At 37.4% G+C, this 24409-nt stretch overlaps 1 protein-coding gene across 1 annotated transcript in view; it reads left to right on the forward strand.

Annotated features, from left to right (window-relative positions):
- LOC127634078 (receptor-type tyrosine-protein phosphatase mu-like) overlaps nt 1–24409 on the forward strand; it is a 360097-nt gene that overhangs the window by 193025 nt on the left and 142663 nt on the right. The window contains exons 8-11 of the mRNA XM_052113498.1: nt 7193–7501; nt 8044–8153; nt 15613–15814; nt 16001–16103. Of these exons, the coding sequence (XP_051969458.1) occupies nt 7193–7501; nt 8044–8153; nt 15613–15814; nt 16001–16103 (724 nt within the window). The remainder of the gene's footprint in view (nt 1–7192; nt 7502–8043; nt 8154–15612; nt 15815–16000; nt 16104–24409) is intronic.

Here is a 24409-nt window from a genome sequence, read left to right on the forward strand (position 1 = left end):
GTGATTCGGCACATATTTAAAATGAAAAGCATTTCTCTGTCGCTGGTGGACATCCAGACGGAGTTCAGACAGTAGGTAAATTACACTTAAGATATCCTTTTTGATCAACTAATTTACTACTTTACAAGCTATTAACAGAGTAACTAACAATCTTGGAGCTACTTCAGGAGACGATATCTTTTTAAATATATAATATGCTGCAAATAACTAATCAAGAAAAGTGTCTTTCATATATTATGGGGCCAACAGGGAATAATTATATAAAGTCTGAATAAATGTATAAATATAAATCTGAATATATAGTTGTAAATCTGAATATATAGTTGTAAATCTGAATATATAGTTGTAAATCTGAATATATAAATCTGAATATATAGTTGTAAATCTGAATATATAAATATAAATCTGAATATATAGTTGTAAATCTGAATATATAAATATAAATCTGAATATATAGTTGTAAATCTGAATATATAGTTGTAAATCTGAATATATAAATCTGAATATATAGTTGTAAATCTGAATATATAAATATAAATCTGAATATATAGTTGTAAATCTGAATATATAAATATAAATCTGAATATATAGTTGTAAATCTGAATATATAGTTGTAAATCTGAATATATAAATCTGAATATGTAGTTGTAAATCTGAATATATAAATATAAATCTGAATATATAATTGTAAATCTGAATATATAAATATAAATATATAGTTGTAAATCTGAATATATAAATCTGAATATATAGTTATAAATCTGAATATATAGTTATAAATCTGAATATATAAATCTGAATATATAGTTATAAATCTGAATATATAAATCTGAATATATAGTTGTAAATCTGAATATATAGTTGTAAATCTGAATATATAAATCTGAATATATAAATATAAATCTGAATATATAGTTGTAAATATGAATATATAAATCTGAATATATAGTTGTAAATCTGAATATATAGTTGTAAATCTGAATATATAAATCTGAATATATAGTTATAAATCTGAATATATAGTTGTAAATCTGAATATATAGTTGTAAATCTGAATATATAAATCTGAATATATAGTTGTAAATCTGAATATATAAATATAAATCTGAATATATAGTTGTAAATCTGAATATATAGTTATAAATCTGAATATATAAATCTGAATATATAGTTGTAAATCTGAATATATAGTTGTAAATCTGAATATAGAAATCTGAATATATAGTTGTAAATCTGAATATATAAATCTGAATATATAGTTGTAAATCTGAATATATAAATCTGAATATATAGTTATAAATCTGAATATATAGTTATAAATCTGAATATATAAATCTGAATATATAGTTATAAATCTGAATATATAGTTGTAAATCTGAATATATAGTTGTAAATCTGAATATATAAATCTGAATATATAGTTGTAAATCTGAATATATAAATCTGAATATATAGTTATAAATCTGAATATATAAATATAAATCTGAATATATAGTTGTAAATCTGAATATATAGTTGTAAATCTGAATATATAAATCTGAATATATAGTTGTAAATCTGAATATATAAATATAAATCTGAATATATAGTTATAAATCTGAATATATAGTTGTAAATCTGAATATATAGTTGTAAATCTGAATATATAAATCTGAATATATAGTTATAAATCTGAATATATAAATCTGAATATATAGTTATAAATCTGAATATATAAATCTGAATATATAAATCTGAATATATAGTTGTAAATATGAATATATAAATCTGAATATATAGTTGTAAATCTGAATATATAGTTGTAAATCTGAATATATAAATCTGAATATATAGTTGTAAATCTGAATATATAAATATAAATCTGAATATATAAATCTGAATATATAAATCTGAATATATAGTTGTAAATCTGAATATATATAAATATAAATCTGAATATATAGTTGTAAATCTGAATATATAGTTATAAATCTGAATATATAAATCTGAATATATAGTTGTAAATCTGAATATATAGTTGTAAATCTGAATATACAGTTGTAAATCTGAATATATAAATCTGAATATATAGTTGTAAATCTGAATACATAAATCTGAATATATAGTTATAAATCTGAATATATAGTTATAAATCTGAATATATAAATCTGAATATATAGTTATAAATCTGAATATATAGTTGTAAATCTGAATATATAGTTGTAAATCTGAATATATAAATCTGAATATATAGTTGTAAATCTGAATATATAAATCTGAATATATAGTTATAAATCTGAATATATAGTTATAAATCTGAATATATAAATCTGAATATATTGTTATAAATCTGAATATATAAATCTGAATATATAGTTGTAAATCTGAATATATTAATCTGAATATATAGTTGTAAATCTGAATATATAGTTGTAAATCTGAATATATAAATCTGAATATATAGTTGTAAATCTGAATATATAAATCTGAATATATAGTTATAAATCTGAATATATAGTTATAAATCTGAATATATAAATCTGAATATATAGTTATAAATCTGAATATATAAATCTGAATATATAGTTGTAAATATGAATATATAAATCTGAATATATAGTTGTAAATCTGAATATATAGTTGTAAATCTGAATATATAAATCTGAATATATAGTTGTAAATCTGAATATATAAATATAAATCTGAATATATAAATATAAATCTGAATATATAAATCTGAATATATAAATCTGAATATATAGTTGTAAATCTGAATATATAAATCTGAATATATAGTTGTAAATCTGAATATATATAAATATAAATCTGAATATATAGTTGTAAATCTGAATATATAGTTATAAATCTGAATATATAAATCTGAATATATAGTTGTAAATCTGAATATATAAATCTGAATATATAGTTATAAATCTGAATATATAAATCTGAATATATAGTTATAAATCTGAATATATAAATCTGAATATATAGTTGTAAATCTGAATATATAGTTGTAAATCTGAATATATAAATCTGAATATATAGTTGTAAATCTGAATATATAAATCTGAATATATAGTTATAAATCTGAATATATAAATCTGAATATATAGTTGTAAATCTGAATATATTAATCTGAATATATAGTTGTAAATCTGAATATATAGTTGTAAATCTGAATATATAAATCTGAATATATAGTTGTAAATCTGAATATATAAATCTGAATATATAGTTGTAAATCTGAATATATAGTTGTAAATCTGAATATATAAATCTGAATATATAGTTGTAAATCTGAATATATAAATCTGAATATATAGTTATAAATCTGAATATATAGTTATAAATCTGAATATATAAATCTGAATATATAGTTATAAATCTGAATATATAAATCTGAATATATAGTTGTAAATATGAATATATAAATCTGAATATATAGTTGTAAATCTGAATATATAGTTGTAAATCTGAATATATAAATCTGAATATATAGTTGTAAATCTGAATATATAAATATAAATCTGAATATATAAATATAAATCTGAATATATAAATCTGAATATATAAATCTGAATATATAGTTGTAAATCTGAATATATAAATCTGAATATATAGTTGTAAATCTGAATATATATAAATATAAATCTGAATATATAGTTGTAAATCTGAATATATAGTTATAAATCTGAATATATAAATCTGAATATATAGTTGTAAATCTGAATATATAAATCTGAATATATAGTTATAAATCTGAATATATAAATCTGAATATATAGTTATAAATCTGAATATATAAATCTGAATATATAGTTGTAAATCTGAATATATAGTTGTAAATCTGAATATATAAATCTGAATATATAGTTGTAAATCTGAATATATAAATCTGAATATATAGTTATAAATCTGAATATATAGTTATAAATCTGAATATATAAATCTGAATATATAGTTGTAAATCTGAATATATTAATCTGAATATATAGTTGTAAATCTGAATATATAGTTGTAAATCTGAATATATAAATCTGAATATATAGTTGTAAATCTGAATATATAAATCTGAATATATAGTTATAAATCTGAATATATAGTTATAAATCTGAATATATAAATCTGAATATATAGTTGTAAATATGAATATATAAATCTGAATATATAGTTGTAAATCTGAATATATAGTTGTAAATCTGAATATATAAATCTGAATATATAGTTGTAAATCTGAATATATAAATATAAATCTGAATATATAAATATAAATCTGAATATAAAAATCTGAATATATAAATCTGAATATATAGTTGTAAATCTGAATATGTAAATCTGAATATATTCCATCCATCAATATTTAAGAGTAGACTGGTCATTATAACAAAATTACCCCCTTCAGGATAATACAAGACCCCTTTGATTGTGTCTGAATTTATTTTGTGATACTGACCAGCTGACTGTTGATTATCCTTTATATATTTGTGTCAGTCCTCACCCAAACCATTGCATAATGTTCAAGGCCGTGTTCTCCACAAACAGGACATTTATCAGACAGTAGATGTGTCTGTGAGCCATTAAGACAGTGAGAACAGACCGGTATTGTTTGTATTTGACGGTGGCACACCTGTTCACCTGCCTCAGTCTATCAACACTGTCGCTGTTGAGATGGAAAAGACTGTGATGCATTCGGTTATTCTGCCAAACACATCAGAAGAACCAGAGTGATTTTACTTCCATTGTTTGACAAAATTGCTCACTTTTAGAAAACAAACCGCTCATTGTCTGAGGATAAAGCAGCTGCGGTGTTCGGATCCGATTCGGTGATTGCACATTTTAATGTTTTACATCTTCTAATGCTTTTTGCAAAACTACTCGGATAAAGAGATGTGACTTTTTCTAATGTGTAACATTATAATGGCTATTATCTTCGGCTTGTTAAAGTTGAATTGCAATCTATTTTCATCCAAACAACAAAAAGCCATTTTTATAAGACTATACAGGATCTGCTGCTGCTGTTCTTCAGTAGCATGTCCAGGCACATTTAACACACTCGCTTTGTCTTGTTAACATGATGCAAGTGATCTGGTGTCACGCATTACAGAACGTGACTGAAATTAAACCGATTGTGTGTGGACGGCGACACAAGGTAATTGAGAGGCGACACAAAGAGCTTAATTTGAACAGAATGGCTGGTTTTAATGATCAGCGCCACTGGACTTGACAGTGCACATCACAGTCCATTTCTCCGCTGTTAAACACCCTCGTCAAGTGTTTTATCACAAGGCCGCTGATGAAAGTGCGTTTCAACCCCTTGTTTTAATCTTCATGCACATATGCACTGGAAAAGATAAGCGTTCGCCTCATTCCCCGGTGCTAAAATGAGCTTTCCAATCCAAAGACACTTGAGATGAGCACATTTTTTTTCTTTAGTACTTCTTTACTTTATGTCTTTTCATTTCGTTCATAGGAAGTCTCTTAAAGTCTCTCTTGGCGAGCCAATGACATTGTGTGAATCTGTGCGTGATGTTCGTAGCCTCGGTATAAATATTTTACAGTGAGGTCGCTTCACTCTGATTGCTAACGTCTCTGTAAATACTATTTTGAAGCAGAATCATAGCAGGTTCAGCTTTGGCGGTTTCTCATCAAGAACATCAGACTGGCTGTCCAGGGCTGTAGATTGCCGAATAATGGCAGTGAAAGTGAGAAGAAGGGCCTCTGTGAACCGTTAGAGCTGTACAGCTGAATTCCAGAGAGATGGGTCTCAAATTGAACCCAGAATTGAAATTGATCCCATTACCAGAGTTTGAGTTCCCGAGGGAGTCGGAGGAGCAGAGAGCGGGGAGGTTTCATTAGTGCTGGAGGTGAGGGGGTCTGAACTGCTTGTTTGGCCTCGAGGTGTTCCCCAAGGCTCAGTACTCGGCCCGTTATGATTCACAGCAACTGTAGGGAAAGATTTCACCTCAACTTGCAGTAGACAACATAATTAAGACGATAAAATATCACTGACTATATGCTTTAAATGCCAAAGTTTGGGTCTGAGGTTATGCATCGTTTACATGGCATTATCTGTGCGTAAAATTGCTTCTTATTTAACCTCCAGAAGAAACATAATTGGGCTAATCTCACCAAAACCAGTCTGGGTCATATTTCACTCAGAAATTGAATGTGAAAAATTACAAATTATATTTTTGTGGAAAGACAATGAAGCCAAATGGAAGGGCCATTAAGATTTCTTTTTTTTTGTATTGAGACATTATTTTTATGACATTTAAAGGAATATTTTGGGTTCAATACGGGTTAAGCTCAAAGTTGGCATACTGTTGATTACCACTGAAGATAGCTTAAACCCTGTAATATTGGTAAACGTTGATATAAATAACTTCATAGCTCAAATAATACACAGATTAAGAGTTTTTATCAAATGTTACGTTTCACATTTCTGTCTCCATTGACTTCCATTGTAAGAGTCTCACTGTAACCTCCATTATTAACAGTCTTGGGGGTTCAGGGTATCTGAGCGAGTATTGACGCTGACTATCACACCTGGAGTCACGAGTTTGAATCCAGGGCATGCTGAGTCAGGTCTCCTTAGCAACCAAATTGGGCCGGTTGCTAGGGAGGGTAGAGTCACATGGGGTAACCTCCTCGTGGTCGCTATAATGTGGTTCTCGCTCTCGGTGGGGCGTGTGGGGAGTGACTCCAGTCAGGTCTCCTTAGCAACCAAATTGGGCCGGTTGCTATGGAGGGTAGAGTCACATGGGGTAACCTCCTCGTGGTCACTATAATGTGGTTCTTGCTCTCGGTGGGGCGTGTGGTGAGTTGTGCGTGGATGCCGCGGAGAATAGCGTGAAGCCTCCACATGCGCTACGTCTCCACGGTAACGCGCTCAACAAGTCACGTGATAAGATGCGCGGATTGATGGTCTCAGACATGGAGGCAAATGAGATTCGTCCTCCGCCACCCGGATTGAGGCGAGTCACTACGCCACCACGAGGACTTTGAGCGAATTGGGAATTGGGCGTTACACATTGGTAGAAAAAGGGGAAAAATCCCCCCAATGAATACATTTTTGTGGTAATCAACATTATAGTTTTTAGTGAACTGACGTGATTTTTCACTGTGCATTTGAAACTTCGGTAGCACTTTACAATAAGGTTGTAAGATCTTTATAGTAATAGTAATCATTTATCCGTCTTTTCTCTTTCAGACCCCATGCACGGCCCTTCTAAACTGGAGGTGGTGGACATCAAATCGAAGCAGTTCACCGTTCGCTGGGAGCCGTTCGGCTACAACGTGACCCGTTGTCATAGCTACAATCTGACGGTGCAGTACCGTTACATGGCGAACGGCAAAGAGGAGACGAGGGAGGAAATGTGTTACGACATCCTCAGTGTGTCGCCTCAGCACACGATTCGTAACCTACCGCCGTACACCAACGTCAGCGTTAAACTAGTGCTGCGAAACCGCGAGGGCGACAAAGAGAGCGACGAACTCGACGTTCTTACGGATGAAGATGGTTAGTGATTTACATCCTTGAAACGTATTTAAAAACGTATTTATAGGTATTTTCCTCACTTGAGGACGCTTTCAACCCTGATTATAGTTTCGTTTATGAATGTTCTTGGCGTTTAATAAAAGCACACGACTTTCATGAGCGGAAAGGTTATTCGCATTAAACTTTATTCCATTTGCATTTACAGACGAGTTCACTTGTGGTTCATGTCAAGTTTAGGTCTTGTTTGTTTTGTCCGTGTGAAATGAAAACATCCATTTAAATGGGATATTTCATGGAGGATATTTCAAAACACAACACGCCAACTCGAGTCAAGGCCAAACTCAATGTGTCCTTTGGAGAATGTCTGAGGTCAAGACAAAAGAGTCCTTGGGTCGCTGTTACACTTCGTTGAATAATCCTTCTCAGGCTTATATGAGAGGCAATTAATTTTTAAATATGGTTGGCAACTCATATTGAATACAAGAGAAAATTGATTCAAACTACATCAATGTATCTTCAAATCAACATCGGTTGAAGTCTTTGTTATCGCTCGTATATTCCAGTGCCTGGCGCTGTGCCGCTGGAATCCATCCAGGGAAGCACGTATGAAGAGAAGATCTCTCTCAAATGGAGGGAACCCATTCAGACGTACGGAATAATCAAACAGTATGAAGTAAGTGCCGACCGCCTGATTCTTTCAACCTCCAGCATTTATCTTCCATCCCGCTGCACCACAAATGCTGCCGTATTTCATTCACACCAGAATCTTAATTGACTAATAAATCTAAACTAGTAACCTTTAGATGTGAACGAGCAAGCCTGTTAACACAATCTGTTACCAGACGAAGCTTTCAGATAGAGTTCAATCTTGTTTGTGTGTACAACATCAGAACAGAGGGATTCAATCGATGTAAACTGCTGAAAGTGTTCACACTGTAAAAGCATTGTTTTCTTACTCAGTATTACTGTCTGTTGCTAACAAGGTTTACGTTACATGTGCAAAAACATGGTAGCTATCGGGTCTTGGGATAGGTGTCATATACACATTTGCATTGTTTTGCCTCTGTTGGCGGCTGCACATTGAGAAACAACATCAACCGTTGACTGTCGTGAACGATGCTCTGTCAGGTGCATTCCCTGCTCATTTGGGTAGGGTTACACCAGCTGTGCATAAGGTCTCACTTAAGTTGAGACCTACAGTTTAAACTTAAGGTTTAGTTAAGAGACTTGTTTGTTTGTAACTTAGTCAGTGCTTAATTTAGTTGCACCAACGGGATATTAATTCATATGGATGGATGTATAGAGACAGATGGTGTTGCTAGCATGTTTCTAGCATGTTTTAGAACTTATCTAGGCTTTGCTTACATGTTTTAGCTCTTTGTTAGGTATTGTTAGCTTGTTTTAGCACTTTGCTAGGTGTTGTTAGCATGTTTTAACACTATGCTAGGTGTTGTTAGCATGATTTAGCACTTAGCTAGGCAATGCTAGACTGTTTTAGCGCTTTGCTAGGTGTTGTTAGCATGTTTTAACACTTTGCTAGGTGTTGTTAGTATGTTTTAGCAATATGCTAGGTGTTGTTAGCTTTTGTTAGCATGTTCCTAACATGCTGCTAGAATGTTTTAACACTTTGATAGGTGTTGTTAGCATGTGTTATCATGTTCCCAGCATGTTTCTATCATGTTTTAACACTTTGATAGGTGTTGTCAATTTATGTTAGCATGTTCCTAGCATGGTGCTAGCATGTTGTAGCACTTTGATAGGTGTTGTTAACATGTTTCTAGCATGGTTTCACTTACCTAGGTTTTGCTAGCATTTTTTTATCATGTTGTTAGCATTATTTAATACTATGATAGTTGTCGTTGACATGATTTAGCACTTTGATAGGTGTTGTTAACATGTTTAGCACTTAGCTAGGCACAGCTAGTATGTTTTAGCATGAAAGATATATAGAAAGATTGGGAACCCTGTATTATCTCAATAGATTTTTCCGAGACAACAATGAGATTAAATGGAGACTTTTGCTGAAGTCTGCTACCTGTCTGATGTTTCTCCTGATAATAAGACCCCAGTAATATCACACCTGTCACCTTTAGAGTTTCACAAGTGATCTCATCAATGTCTCAAACTGTGCTCTGATCTGCCAAGATACCAAAGTGTGCAATGAAGAGTCAGAGATCTCAATATGAGCTCAAACATTTCTCATTAAATTCTCCCCAGAGCAAATAATCTCTCTACCCTTACTGTACATCAACAATTGATTCATTTGTGTCGATTTTTATCGTTCGTAAAGAATTTGAGGAGAAGCATCTGAGACAAAGTTGATACTTCACTGAAACATTAGATGTTTCTCTGCGGTTTTCCTGTTTAAGGGGATTTTTATTGTTTAAATTGCAATGAAAGATCCTTTGATTTGTAGGGCACTAGAATAACAAACAGAATTCACATTCCAGAGAAAGTGACTCACAGGAAACTCAAACACACACGAGGAATGTGGGCAAATAATGAGCAAGAAATAACATGTGTCCTTCAGGAAACACCTGACCGATACTGAAGCTCTGACACTGTATAAATGTTTCTAATGTAACTTAAAGCACCTTTAAATTCAACATGATGTTAAGATTGCCCCTATTTACATCTCAATGCATGTTCCTGCTGTTGCCGTGAACGATTCATCAGTACATGTTATAACGTATCTTTCATCCACCTGTCATATAGAGACACTTGACACCATGCAATCAATGATTATGGAAGCATTATGGGATGTTAATGCTATTTTACATTGACTAACATATTTGAAATGTCTTCTAAAGTCACTAAAATCCTCTTTAAATGTTATGTCTCTCATTATTGAATTATCCTGCATATGTTTAGAACTGCATCACATTGTGTGTGGATTCCAGAAGCGCGTGGCTCATTCTGCGCGTGAGAACTCGGAACAATGCGGCGTTCAAAAGAGTCATTGTTGCAGAACTTCATTTGAGGAGATTCAGCCAATTAAGCTGTCACCTTCATGTTCTGAAATTACATTCTGTCATCTTGCTCATTTTATGGAAGCGTCAGGCTGCGATCTGTGCCGTTTGTAAAGGGAAAGGGACAAAGCAAATCTTTCTGCATCATTAGAGACCGCTCGACTTTCTCCAAGAGCGTTCACATGGTGACATGTCAGGATCCTCGCGTGCACTTTTATCGGTACAGAACGCTTGGCACTGTGAGGTCACTTCATACGTCCAGGGATTGAAATGATGGAGGTGTGCGCTCACTCTCAGTGATGGTCTTTTGTTTCTCGTTATGTAGCAGCTGATTTCATGCGCAGTGACGTACGGGGCTGTAATTACAGACACATCGAGTGTATTCTGAGGTTAAATGCTTTGCTTAGAAACACAGTAATGATGGAGCTGGACTGGGATCTTTATACATGTCTTGTTCTGGGGTAACAATTGAACTTGTAATCTTTATGATATGGACATATATGTACAAATTCCATGTTTTCCATTAATAAATATGTCAATGTATCGATATTTACATTAAAGAATTTATGTATTCATAAACACAAAACAAAGTTTGCACACTGTTACTTCCCAATCAATGTAATGAGCTCACCAATAGTAGGGCCGGAACGATGCGTAGACGTAATCGATGACGTCAATTCCGTTAATACGTCGATTAACGTGGAATGTGTCGATGCGCCGCACGATTTACATTCATTCCCAATCAATGTAATCGTTCACCAATAGTAGGGCCGGAACGACGTAATCGATGACGTCTATTCCTTAAATATGTCTATTTGCGTGGAATAGGTCGATGCGTTGCACGGTTTACGTTCATTCCCAATCAATGTAAGCGTTCACCAAGAGTAGGGCCGGAACGACGCGTCAACGCATTTGATGATGTCAATTACGTAAATACGTCGATTTGTGTGGAATTCATCGATGTGTCGCACGATTTACGTTCAATCCCAATCAATGTAATGATGTAATGAATGACGCGTCAACGTAATCGATGACGTTGATTCCGTGAATACGTCAATTTGCATGGAATGCGTTGCACGGTTTACGTTCATTCCCAATCAGTGTAATCGCTCACCAAGAGTAGGGCCGGAACGACGCGTCAACGCATTTGATGATGTCAATTACGTAAATACGTCGATTTGTGTGGAATTCATCGATGTGTCGCACGATTTACGTTCAATCCCAATCAATGTAATGATGTAATGAATGACGCGTCAACGTAATCGATGACGTTGATTCCGTGAATACGTCAATTTGCGTGGAATGCGTTGCACGGTTTACGTTCATTACCAATCAATGTAAGCGCTCACCAAGAGTAGGGCCGGAACGACGCGTCAACGTAATCGATGATGTCAATTACGTAAATTCGTCGATTTGTGTGGAATTCATCGATGTGTCGCACAGTTTACGTTCATTCCCAATCAATGTAATGATGTAATGAACAACGCATCAAAGTAATCGATGACGTTAATTCCGTGAATACGTCAATTTGCGTGGAATGCGTCGCTGTGTTTACGTTCATTACCAATCAATGTAAGCGCTCACCAATATTAGGGCCGGAACGACACGTCGCGTACGATTTACATGGAATGCATCAATGCGTTGCACGGTTTTCGTTCATTCCCAATCAATGTAAGCGCTCACCAATAGTAGGGCCGGAAAGATGCGACGACGCAACCGATGATGTTGATTTTTATTACGTTGATTTGCGTGGAATGTGTCGATGCGTCGCACGGTTTACATTCATTCCCAATAAATGTATTGATGTAATGAACAACACGTCAAGGTAATCGATGACGTCGATTCCATAAATACGTTGATTTGTGTCGCTGCGTCGCACGGTTTCCGTTCATTCACAATCAATGTAAGCGTTCACCAAGAGTAGGGCTGGAACGACGCATCAACCTAATCGATGATGTCAATTCTGTAAATGCGTCGATTTGTGTGGAATTCATCGATGTGTCGCACGATTGATGTTCAATCCCAATCAATGTAATGAACGACGCGTCAACGTAATCGATGACGTTGATTCCGTGAATACGTCAATTTGCGTGGAATGCGTCGATGCGTTGCACGGTTTACGTTCATTCCCAATCAATGTAAGTGCTCGTCAATAGTAGGGCCGGAACGACGTAATCGATGACATCTATTCCATAAATACGTCAATTTGCGTGGAATGCGTCGATGCGTTGCACTGTTTCCCTAATCAGGCTAATCAAGCCCGCGAGAGGGATGAAGGCGACCGGAGACGGCAGTTTGAGAGAGAGTTACGGGCAGCTGCCCTGCATGCCTATATGTTTGCCGCCTCCTTTCCACTGAACTTTGTTACATCCCTAAAAAAAAAAAAATCATGTTTTGATGCATCTCCCTTTTCCCCCGGGGAATTTCCCCATTGGGATCAATAACACACGTCGATCCATCTACCTGTCCTAGACTAATGGCAAAGAGCCGCTTGGTATTTCACACCTGATGAGTCCAATCACGGTTCCCTTTGTGCCCTTAAATTGGAACGAGGATGGCATGTTATTAGATGACCGCCCATTAGCAACTGAATGATTTATTTAAATGAAGCCCCTCAGCTACTTTACATTAAGTTATATTAGAGTCACGGGGCGTCTCTCTCCCTCGTCTCGTCTGCTGCTCGACTGGAGAGAGGAGAATGAGTGGGAACAAAAGTGAAGCATAATCAAATATTATATGCTGAAATGCTTCCTCTGTACTTTAGAGTGCTGCCTACTGCATAATCAAGTGTCCCAATCACATGCTTCCTGTTATTATATTCTGCTGGATGGACGTGTCCAGGCCGTAGTTTACAGAGATATTATAGAAAGGCGTAAGACATGTTTGCATAGGCTCCATTCATACAGTACCTCACTGAAATCTGGAACGGCATTATTTAATCAGCATACTGAAGTAATTAATCAAAATAAATAATCAAGATTGCAGTTACAGCTTCCCAATTAACTAGAAAGTGAAATATATAGATATACGTTATATATATGGTGATAATTGTGTTTTTGGACCATCAGTTCTTCTAAACATCATTGTGAATTAATATATCAGAGGCATTAAATGCAAATGTGTTTTCACTAAATGAACACAAGGGAGAGTCAAATGTAATATTCTCATTGATTTGCACGTTTATACTTATATTTAATATATAATCATACATGGAAATAAATCTTATTTGCCTTCATGTATTTTTACTGAAACACTTTTTTTATGATTTTGGAAACCAGATGAATATTGCATCGTACTAAATTATTACTGTGGAACCCCGTCAAGATTATTATTATAATATTGAATTATTATTATTATTATTCATATTATTATTATTATTGAGAAATGTATTTATTTCTGTCCTATTACTTACCCCTAAACTGAGAATTATTTATTTCACCTTCACCAGGAGCTTTATTATGAAATGGGAAGTGCAATGTTTATTTGACAGTTATTATACAAACAAACAAACAAACCAACTTTTACACACAAACATACACACACAAACATACACAAACAAACATACACAAACACACACACACACACACACACACACACACACACACACACACACCACCATACACACACACACACACACACACTAACATACACAAACAAACACTCACACATACTAACATACATAAACAAACACACACAAACATTCTCAAACAAACACACACACACACAAACATTTACACACACAAACACACACACAAACAAACTTTTACACACAAACTTTTACACACAAACATACATACACAAACACACACACACACAAACATTTACACACACACAAACACACACACACCACCATACACAAACACACACACACACTAACATACACAAACACAAACAAACACTCACACACACACACAAACACTCACACATACTAACATACATAAACAAACACACACAAACATACTCAAACCTACACACAAACCTACACAAACACACACACACACACACACACACACACTAACATACATAAACACACACACACACACAAACATTCTCAAACAAACATACACACACACACTAACATACACAAACACAAACAAACACTCACACACAAACACTCACACATACTAACATACATAAACAAACACACACAAACACACACACACACACACACTAACATACATAAACACACACACACACACACAAACATTCTCAAACAAACATACACACACACACTAACATACACAAACAAACACTCACACACACAGACATACACACACACAAACATTTACACACAAACACACACACAAACATACACAAACACACACACACACTACCATACACAAACACACACACACACACACTAACATACACATACACAAACACACACACACACAAACACTCACACATACTAACATACATAAACAAACACACACAAACATACTCAAACCTACACAAACACACACACACACACACTAACATACTTAAACACACACACACACAAACATTCTCAAACACACACACACACACACATACACGCCTACTAACATACTTAAACAAACATACACACACACACACAGACACACACAGACATACACACACACACACACACACAGACATACACACACACAAAGTAACATACACAAACACACACAAACATACACTTACACACACACTAACATACATAAACATACACAAACACACACAAACATAAACACACACACATACACACATACTAACATACATAAACAAACACACACACATACTAACATGCATAAACAAACACACACACACTAACATACACACAAACACACACACACACTAACATACACACACACACACTAACATACACAAACACACACACACTAACATACACACAAACACACACACACACTAACATACACACACACACACTAACATACACAACACACACACACTAACATACACACAAACACACACACACAAACTAACATACACACAAACATACACATACACACACACACACACACTAACATACACAAACATACACAAACACTCACATGGTCTTGAGGTATTCCACAAGTAACTAAAAGTAGTCAGATTACATTACTTCCATATTGTAATATTTGGATTAGGTTACGGTTTACTCTTATCTCTGATAATACATTGTGATTGTCTCACCTGCAGGTCTTCTATAAGGCCGTGAGCTCGTTTGACCCCGAGTTCAATCTGTCCAATCAGAGCGGGAAGATTCTGAAGCTCAGTAACGAGACGGCTCATCTGTTCGTGGGTCTGTATCCCGGTTCGACGTACTCGTTCACCATAAGAGCCAGCACGGTGAAAGGATACGGACCGCCCACCATCACACAGTTCACGACCAAGATCTCACGTAAGAGCATTGCCGTCTCCATGGCAACCGCAATCATTGTGTTTGTGGGGTGTTTATATTTGGGCTTTTTGGGTTATTTTTTGTATTTATATCCAAAGTGACACTAACTGACTTTAAAACAACTCCAAAATGCCTCAGTGTGTGTGTGTTTTATGCGCTCATATGTCACCTGTCAATCATAAACAGCGCCGCGTATGCCGGGATACGAGCAGGAGACGCCGCTGAATCAGACCGACAGCACAGTGACAGTCCTGCTGAAACCGGCTCAGAGTCGAGGAGCACCTGTCAGGTGAGTAACACACAACTACATGACCCGTTCACTCATAGATGCACAAATACACAAACACTCGCTGCACGCTGTCTGTACTAGGGCGTGGCGATGAATCGAATCGATGAATCGGCGTGTCTATGAGTTGCGTGAAGTGACCGGGGAAGAGACTGAATCTTCTCTCGGTTGGAGCAGTCTCTGACACGGGAACGTTCATCACTTGCTGCAGCTAGATTATAACATGATTGCTCACGGCGTAGTGAATCATAATTTGTGTTCACTGTGTGTATCTTAACGGCGATATGCTGCTCTATTAAGAAGAGAACATGTGTTATTTGTGAGTTAAAGATGTATCGAGAGTCTTCGGCCCAATATACACTAAAACAAACGTTTTTGAATAATCTTTTTTAGCTTGTTTTCCAAACTGTAAAACTCATTTAAAACAACGTGCTTTTACTCTAGGAGCTGTACTGCAGAAGAAAAAATTATCAGAGAAATGTTACAATATTTAATCAGGGCTCGATATTAACGCTTGTAAGAGGATTTTTGAAGGGGCAACTGAGGATTTTACTTTCCCGATTAAAATTAATAAGTCAATAACGAAAAAATATCCGGCTTTGCACACGCACACACAGTCACACACACACACACACACTCACATGCGCACACACACACACACACACACACTCACATGCACACACGCTCACACACACACACAGTCACACACACACACTCACATGCGCGCACAGTCACACGCACACACACTCACATGCACGCACACACTCACGCACACACACACACAGTCACACACACACACTCACATGCGCGCGCACACACACACACTCACATGCACACACACTCACATGCACACACACACACACACGCTCACACACACACACTCACATGCACGCACAGTCACACGCACACACACTCACATGCGCGCACACTCACGCACACACGCTCACAATCTCACACACACACTCACATGCACGCACACACTCACACGCACGCGCACACACTCAAAATCTCACACGCACACACACTCACAATCTCACACGCGCACACACACACTCACGCACACCCTCTCTCACACACACACACTTAAACACTCACTCACAGACCCTCACACAAACTCTCTCACACACACACACTTAAACTCACACACACACACACCCTCACACAAACTCTCTCTCACACACACACACACACACACACACAAACTCTCTCACATACACACACACACACAAACTCTCTCACATACACACACACACACACACACCCTCTCTCACTCGCACTCACACACACACTCTCTCACACGCACACACACACACTCACAAACACATACACACAGACACAAATGAGTTGTGCATTTACAAACACACAACAGGCCGTGTTTTTGTAGTGGTTTTCATTTATTTATAACAATATCTGTACGATTATCATCACATTCATTGTTTGTGCATTTGATCCAGTTGTGCGGCCCTTCTTCCCTTTTGAAGATAAGAACAAAGCTGAGCTTTGATGCTGAGAACACGACCGTCTCACTGCCGTCTCACCCTCATCTCCTCTCTCGTGCGGGCAGATGGGCAGATCATTCGCAATGATAGATTGCTGTCCGGGGTCTTTCAGCATTTATTTAATATTTCAGCCTTTGGTTTGTGTTTATGTCTCAAAAAAGATAAAGGACGATGAAACGTTGTTCTTTTGAGTGATGCTTGATTCTTGACATCGCTGCAGGTTTTCAACATCAGAACTAAAAACATCAACTTAAACGCTTGATGAATATTTGCACTTTATATTGCGAGGTGCAGGGTTGGGCTGGAAAGGAATACATGAGACATATTCTGTGCACCAGTATCCACATTTTTTCCACAAATAAACATGTTCATGCATTGCTTTCCATGAGTGGGAATTGGGCATTCCAAAGTTGGGGAGAAATGGGGACAAAAAAACTACAAATAAAAAAACGTACCTTCACTTGATCACAAATCCATGCGTCTCTCCTTGCGAATGAACATCGACCGCTTGAAGTTTCGATAGCCTCTCTTTCTCTTTGCCAGATCCGTGCAGATCGTCGATGCTTACACTATATCCACTTAAGCGCTTAATAACGCGTTATCAGATAGCGTGACTGAAGGAAGGAGCTTCTGATTGGCTGACTCGTTTAGATAAGCATGCTTACCTTGGCCATTTGTAGTAGCAGGCGAAACGTGTTGAATGAAAGGTAAACAATGAATCAGCGAAAGTTTAATTTAAAGTGATTATATGTGAAGGCAGGGACGGATTATGGCTTGCAAAGGCCCTGTGTCCAATTATCTCCAATGGCCTCCCACCACCCGATAGTTTTTCGGGGGGGCGGGGTGTTCATTGTTCATGCCAAACCTTAAAGCCCAGGGCCCCCCCAGGTAGTCAAGGCCCCCCCAGGCAATAAAGGTTCCCCCGGTAGTCAAGGGCCCCCCCAGGCAGTCAAGGTTCCCCTGGTAGTCAAGGCCCCCCCAGGCAATAAAGGTTCCCCTGGTAGTCAAGGGCCCCCCCAGGCATTCAAGGTTCCCCTGGTAGTCAAGGGCCCCCCCAGGCAGTCAAGGTTCCCCTGGTAGTCAAGGGCCCCCCAGGCAGTCAAGGTTCCCCTGGTACTCAAGCCCCCCAAGGCAGTCAAGGTTCCCCTGGTAGTCAAGGGCCCCCCCAGGCAGTCAAGGTTCCCCTGGTAGTCAAGGCCCCACCCCAGGCAATAAAGGTTCCCCTGGTAGTCAAGGGCCCCCCCCAGGCAGTCAAGGTTCCCCTGGTAGTCAAGGGCCCCCCCAAGGCAGTCAAAGTTCCCCTGGTAGTCAAGGGCCTCCCCAGGCAGTCAAGGGCCCCCCAGGCAGTCAAGGTTCCCCTGGTTGTCAAGGGCCTCCCCAGGCAGTCAAGGGCCCCCCCCAGGCAGTCAAGTTTCCCCTGGTAGTCAAGGGCCCCCCAGGCAATCAAGGTTCCCCTGGTAGTCAAGGGCCCCCCCAGGCAATCAAGGTTCCCCTGGTAGTCAAGGCCCCCCCAGGCAGTCAAGGTTCTCCTGTAGTCAAGCCCCCCCCAAGCAGTCAAGGTTCCCCTGGTAACCAAGGGCCCCCCGGGCAGTCGAGGGCCCCCTGATAGATAAAAACTGTCACACTGTACAGATATGGGATAAAGGAATAGTTCACCCAAAAATTTACATTCTATCCTAATTTACTCACTCTCTGGTCACTGTCAAACCTATATGACAAGGATATGTGATGGTCTCAGTCACCATTCACTTGGTGAACTAGAATGCAGTGAAAGGCATGAATGGCGACTGAGACATTCAGTGTTTTCAGTGTTCACTTCTCATTTAAATGATCACAAACCGTCCAATCATTGAATCACTCATGATGTGTCACATGATCACTGCAGGCTGTCTAATATCTCTCTGATTAAAGGCCCACAGCAGCTCTCCAGAGACGGACGGGCATCATGAGTTTAGGCTATAATGTGCCTCGGCTGCTCCAGGAACTAGTCAAGCGCATGTCTTTCTCTCTGTCTTTATTTCCTTTATTTAGAATAGATAGAAACCTCCTTTCCTAATGAAAGAAGCACTTCAGCATGAATAAAGCATAGCCGCATTTTTGCACTTTTATCTTCATCGTGAAACATTCAGAGCGCTATTGACACCATTCTTGTCTGAGGGCATTTTAATGGAGGTATACAGACAGATGACACATGCGTCTGCTTCCATCGAGAACACTTTTAACACTCATATTTGACACTTTCAGTCGCAGAAAAGGAGAATATGGATGTGGGCATCTTCACAGGTGCATTTCAGTAATGACAGGTGATAAAATGTGCCATCCGTTGTGTTTGCAGGCGTCCTGGCGGGGCGATTCCAGCTCAAGCTAAGCACCGTTTCACTGATCACGAAACGCCGAGTCATCCTGTCATTTTAATTACCGCTGGCAGGTCTTAATGAAACACAAGCCTCGTTAATTACCACCAATGTGTGGATTTTGTTTACCGCTGGCGAGTGTGATATTGCATATTAAAGGGGATTTGGCTTTGGGTGTATTAGGTGAGTTTAAGCCATCACAGGCTGTTTGAATAACAGTGATGTCATGCTGTTAGCATCGACGCCACAAAACAGACCCTTCAGACGGCTTTATTTCCTGAGTGAAGAGAGGCATGAACGGTCAACTCGATGTCTGTATTCGTTGCTAATAATCAGGGCAATATGACCAAAATCTGAGCGTTAACATTTGCTGATAATAATCCCAAAAGTAATACATTGATATAACGAAACAAAAAAGTGCTTTTGTTTATTTGCATATAATTGAACATGAGCCAATCGTTGACCTACAGTTCACAGCAATCCATTTAAGCGACTGAATTCATCAGTCGTTCTGAGATCTGTTATGAGGACGTGTCAATGTACACTTGCGTCTCACTTTGGTCGTGTCACATCATAAACATCCAGTTTTAGGTCTTGAGATCCCAGAGTTTGGATTTGTGCTACATCATGAATGTGTTCTCATCTAGTGTTGCGCTGTCGGTAAGTGTGTTTGCTCTCGGTGTAAGCTGTGCATTGCCTATAATCGATGTTGGGTTTAATGCATTACTAAGTAATTAATTACTGCAATTAAATTACTTTTTCAGTGCAAAATGTAAAGTAAGGGATTACTCTGAATTTTTCAGTAATTAAATTGCAGATACTTCTGATGTAATTGCATTAAGTAGTCTGTGTATATATATATATATATATATATATATATATATATATATATATATATATATATATATATATATATATATATATATATATATATAAATAAAACAATAGTGAATTTAAAATCAAAATTTAACGTCTAATTTAAAAATGTATGTTTTCTAATTTAACGCCGCCCCCTTAAATTCCTTCTAAATGTATTTGTTTTTATATGATTTATTTGAAAGCATTATTTAATGGTTTTATAAAGTAATTAGTAATAAGTAATGCAGTTACTTTTCAGACTTTTCAGTAATCTAATTTCACTGTAGTAGATGTAATTAGCAGTTAGTAATCAAGTACTTTTAGTGTTTTTTTGAGTAATTTACCCAAAAGTGCCTATACATCGAATTTCACTTACTGTCCCCTGGAGTAAACAGGTGGTACTGCAAGCTTGAATTGCTCAGGAATCTTCCTTATTACAATCCGAGGACGTGATTAATTGTGTACATTTTTTATGGAATTAATCGCACTGAATTAACGCGTTAAATCGACAGCCGTAGCTTTAATTAAAATGGTTTGATTATTATCATGATTGTTATAACGTCATTTTTGTCTTCATTATAGTTTACAAAATTGAATTTGTATTTTTTTTTTTTGCCAGTAATTCCGCTGATATAAATACTGATACTATTATATAAATTGTATAGGTCTCTGCATATCGTTGCTGCCATTTTGTGGCCCATTCTGCCAATTTCGCCACCAGCCCCTCCCGATGGCCAGTCCGCCCCTGATCGGCCCCAAAGTGCGTCGGCCCACCGGGAAAATGCCCGGTATGCCAGATTACCAGTCCAGCCCTGAGCATGATATATATATATATATCATGGAAAATCTCTCGGTCTGAGTTACTGCTCACCCGCACTTAAACCTGAAATGATTGTGCAGTTCATACAGGGACTCGTTCCTGAACTGAGGACTGAAAGGACTCCGTGAGCAGGATAGGAAGAGAATGCGCTCAGAGGAAAGAGACGTTGATAAAAACCCGCAGAGCTCACAGTGTCTGCTCTTCCCTTGAGCACAGTATGAAACTCATGAAAAGCAGTACGCCATTATTCACCATCAATAGAGTAAAACACTCTCTTTAAATATTGCTCAGTTCTGCACGGAGGTAACGATATTCGGGTGAAGCTGGGAGGTGAATTGGAGAAAGCACAGAACGATGTTGTGCGCTTGGATGAAAATAGAAATGTGTTTTTAAACTCTGTTTGCATTCTAACACAGACTCCTGGTCTTACTGTGAACGATTCATCAGGGCACGCTTTCACAAAGAAATCTTAAATTAATTAGCACCCCTGCTTTACACCAGCCAATCAATTCCCACCATGCTCTTGTTGTTGAATTTGTGCATACATGAATTCACGTATGCTTTAAATTGTCGACTGGTTTGCCTCAATTTCAGTCCAAATGATCCGTGCAGGACTTTGGTGTCTTTGCCATTATAACTGATGTTCTTTTGTTGTTTTTAAGTCACTGATTCTCGTATTACAGGACAGGCTTTAAGAGCAAAGCCTCGTATTCATGAAAGGATGAATGTAAATCTGTGTGACTTATGAAACACTGACAATCTCAGAGCGGCTTAGAAAGCGCCGGTGTTTCAATTCCAAATAGCAGATGTTTCATCGTGATACGCTACAACGCAATCACAAACACGATTAGATTGCTTTGAGAAAGAAGAAACGTGTAGGAATAAAAACACCCCTCTTAATTGAATGCCGGTGTGCGTTCGCTGTATTCGCCAACCGTCTCCGTGCGTCCACATGTCGGGAGTGTTCAGCTATTGACCAGAGATGAGCTGCGTTTGTTGACTCGCAAACGAGAGTACAAAAGTAAAGGGATTAGAATTAGCGTTTGTCAGTTTTTGTCTCCCACTCCAGGCCTGAGGTGGCCTGTGTCGCCCCCGCACGCTCGCACAAAGACCAGCACCTGTATTGGAAGCAATGTGCGCCGGTTTATCACGGCTTTCATGTGAAACGCTCCTTTGCCTTAATGCTATCGGCCTCGCTGCATCGCAGCCAAGTGCAGTGTTAAAGCAGGCACTCTTCTCTATTTCTGGACACAATTACTCCTGCAGTTTTCCGGATTGCTCTCGCTTTCATCCCTCGGGGTGTCGTCTCTCCGTGTCTGCTCTTTTTCCAAGAGAATAGCCATTTTCCACTCTAGAGGAGCGTTGCATTGTTTCAGGTCTTCTGCAGAGGTGGAGATGCCGCTTCAGGGCTTCTGTTTGCTTTGAGAAACCATGACATGTTTACAGAGCGAGCCAGCGTGATAGAGGAGGTGACAATAGTGGGTTTGGTCTTATGAGAGTTCGGCACATCATAGATGATGTTTCAATGAAGGGATTCTTCTTAAGCTAAAGATATTGTCTGTTTAAGTCGATGTGAAAGCTGGTGTGACCGTATGATACAGTAAGCAGCTTTTAATACCTCTTAAAGGAACTCTTCATCCAATTTGATTTCCCTTGTTCAATAAAAGTACATCAGACGACCAACTGGTGCCGCTTATAGTCCTGAAGATAAGAACAGAAATGTTATGATGCTTTAGTATTGATATTTTTCTAAATGGCTCCATTCTGATATCTGTTAAAAGGTTTAGAAATGTCTTTTCTCCTTTATACAGTTGTTTTTGTTCAAATATGTTACTAAAACTTTAAAAGGTAATTTACTTGGTAACACTTTACATAAAGGTCCTATTAGTAAATGCATTGGGTATCATGAACTAACAGTGATTTAATGCATCTTTCAGCATTTTTAAATCTTTGTTATGGTCATTTATAAAAATACTATTGATCATGTTAGTTCATAGTAACAAATACAACTTCTAATTTAATATATTATAAAAAATATAATATTTCATTATTATATTTGCCTGGGTATCTCGGCGAGTATTGACGTTGACTATCACATCAGGAGACGTGAGTTTGAATTCAGGGCGTGCTGAGTGACTCCAGTCAGGTCTCCTTAGCAACCAAATTGGCCCGGTTGCTAGGGAGGGTAGAGTCACATGGGGTAACCTCCTCGTGGTCGCTATAATGTGGTTCTCGCTCTCGGTGGGGCATGTGCTGAGTTGTGCGTGGATGCCGCGGAGAATAGCGTGAAGCCTCCACACGCGCTACGTCTCCACGGTAACGCACTCAACAAGTCACGCGGATTGATGGTCTCAGACGTGGAGGCAACTGAGATTCGTCCTCCGCCACCCGGATTGGGGCGAGTCACTACGCCACCACGAGGACTTGAAGCGCATTGGGAATTGTCCGTTACACATTGGGGAGAAAAAGAGAAACTAGATAGGTATATTTCCTGAAGAAAATGTGACTGGTGCTGGCCGTGGCAAAACTCGTCAAATAGAATTTTCTAACTTGTTGCTAAGCACTAAAATAATGGTCATAGAATGTTGTTAGCATGTGTTTTTCATGATGGTAGCATGTAGGTGTTATGTTTGTGTTAGCATGATGCTAGCACGTTTTTAGAATGTTTTAGCACTTCGCTAGGTGATACTAGCATGTGTTAGCATAATACTAGCACGTTTTTAGCATGTTTTAACACTTGGTTAGGCGATGCCAACATGTGTTAGCATGATGCTAGCA

The sequence above is a fragment of the Xyrauchen texanus genome, chromosome 41 (genome assembly GCF_025860055.1).
Source record: "Xyrauchen texanus isolate HMW12.3.18 chromosome 41, RBS_HiC_50CHRs, whole genome shotgun sequence".
Lineage (NCBI taxonomy): Eukaryota > Metazoa > Chordata > Actinopteri > Cypriniformes > Catostomidae > Xyrauchen > Xyrauchen texanus.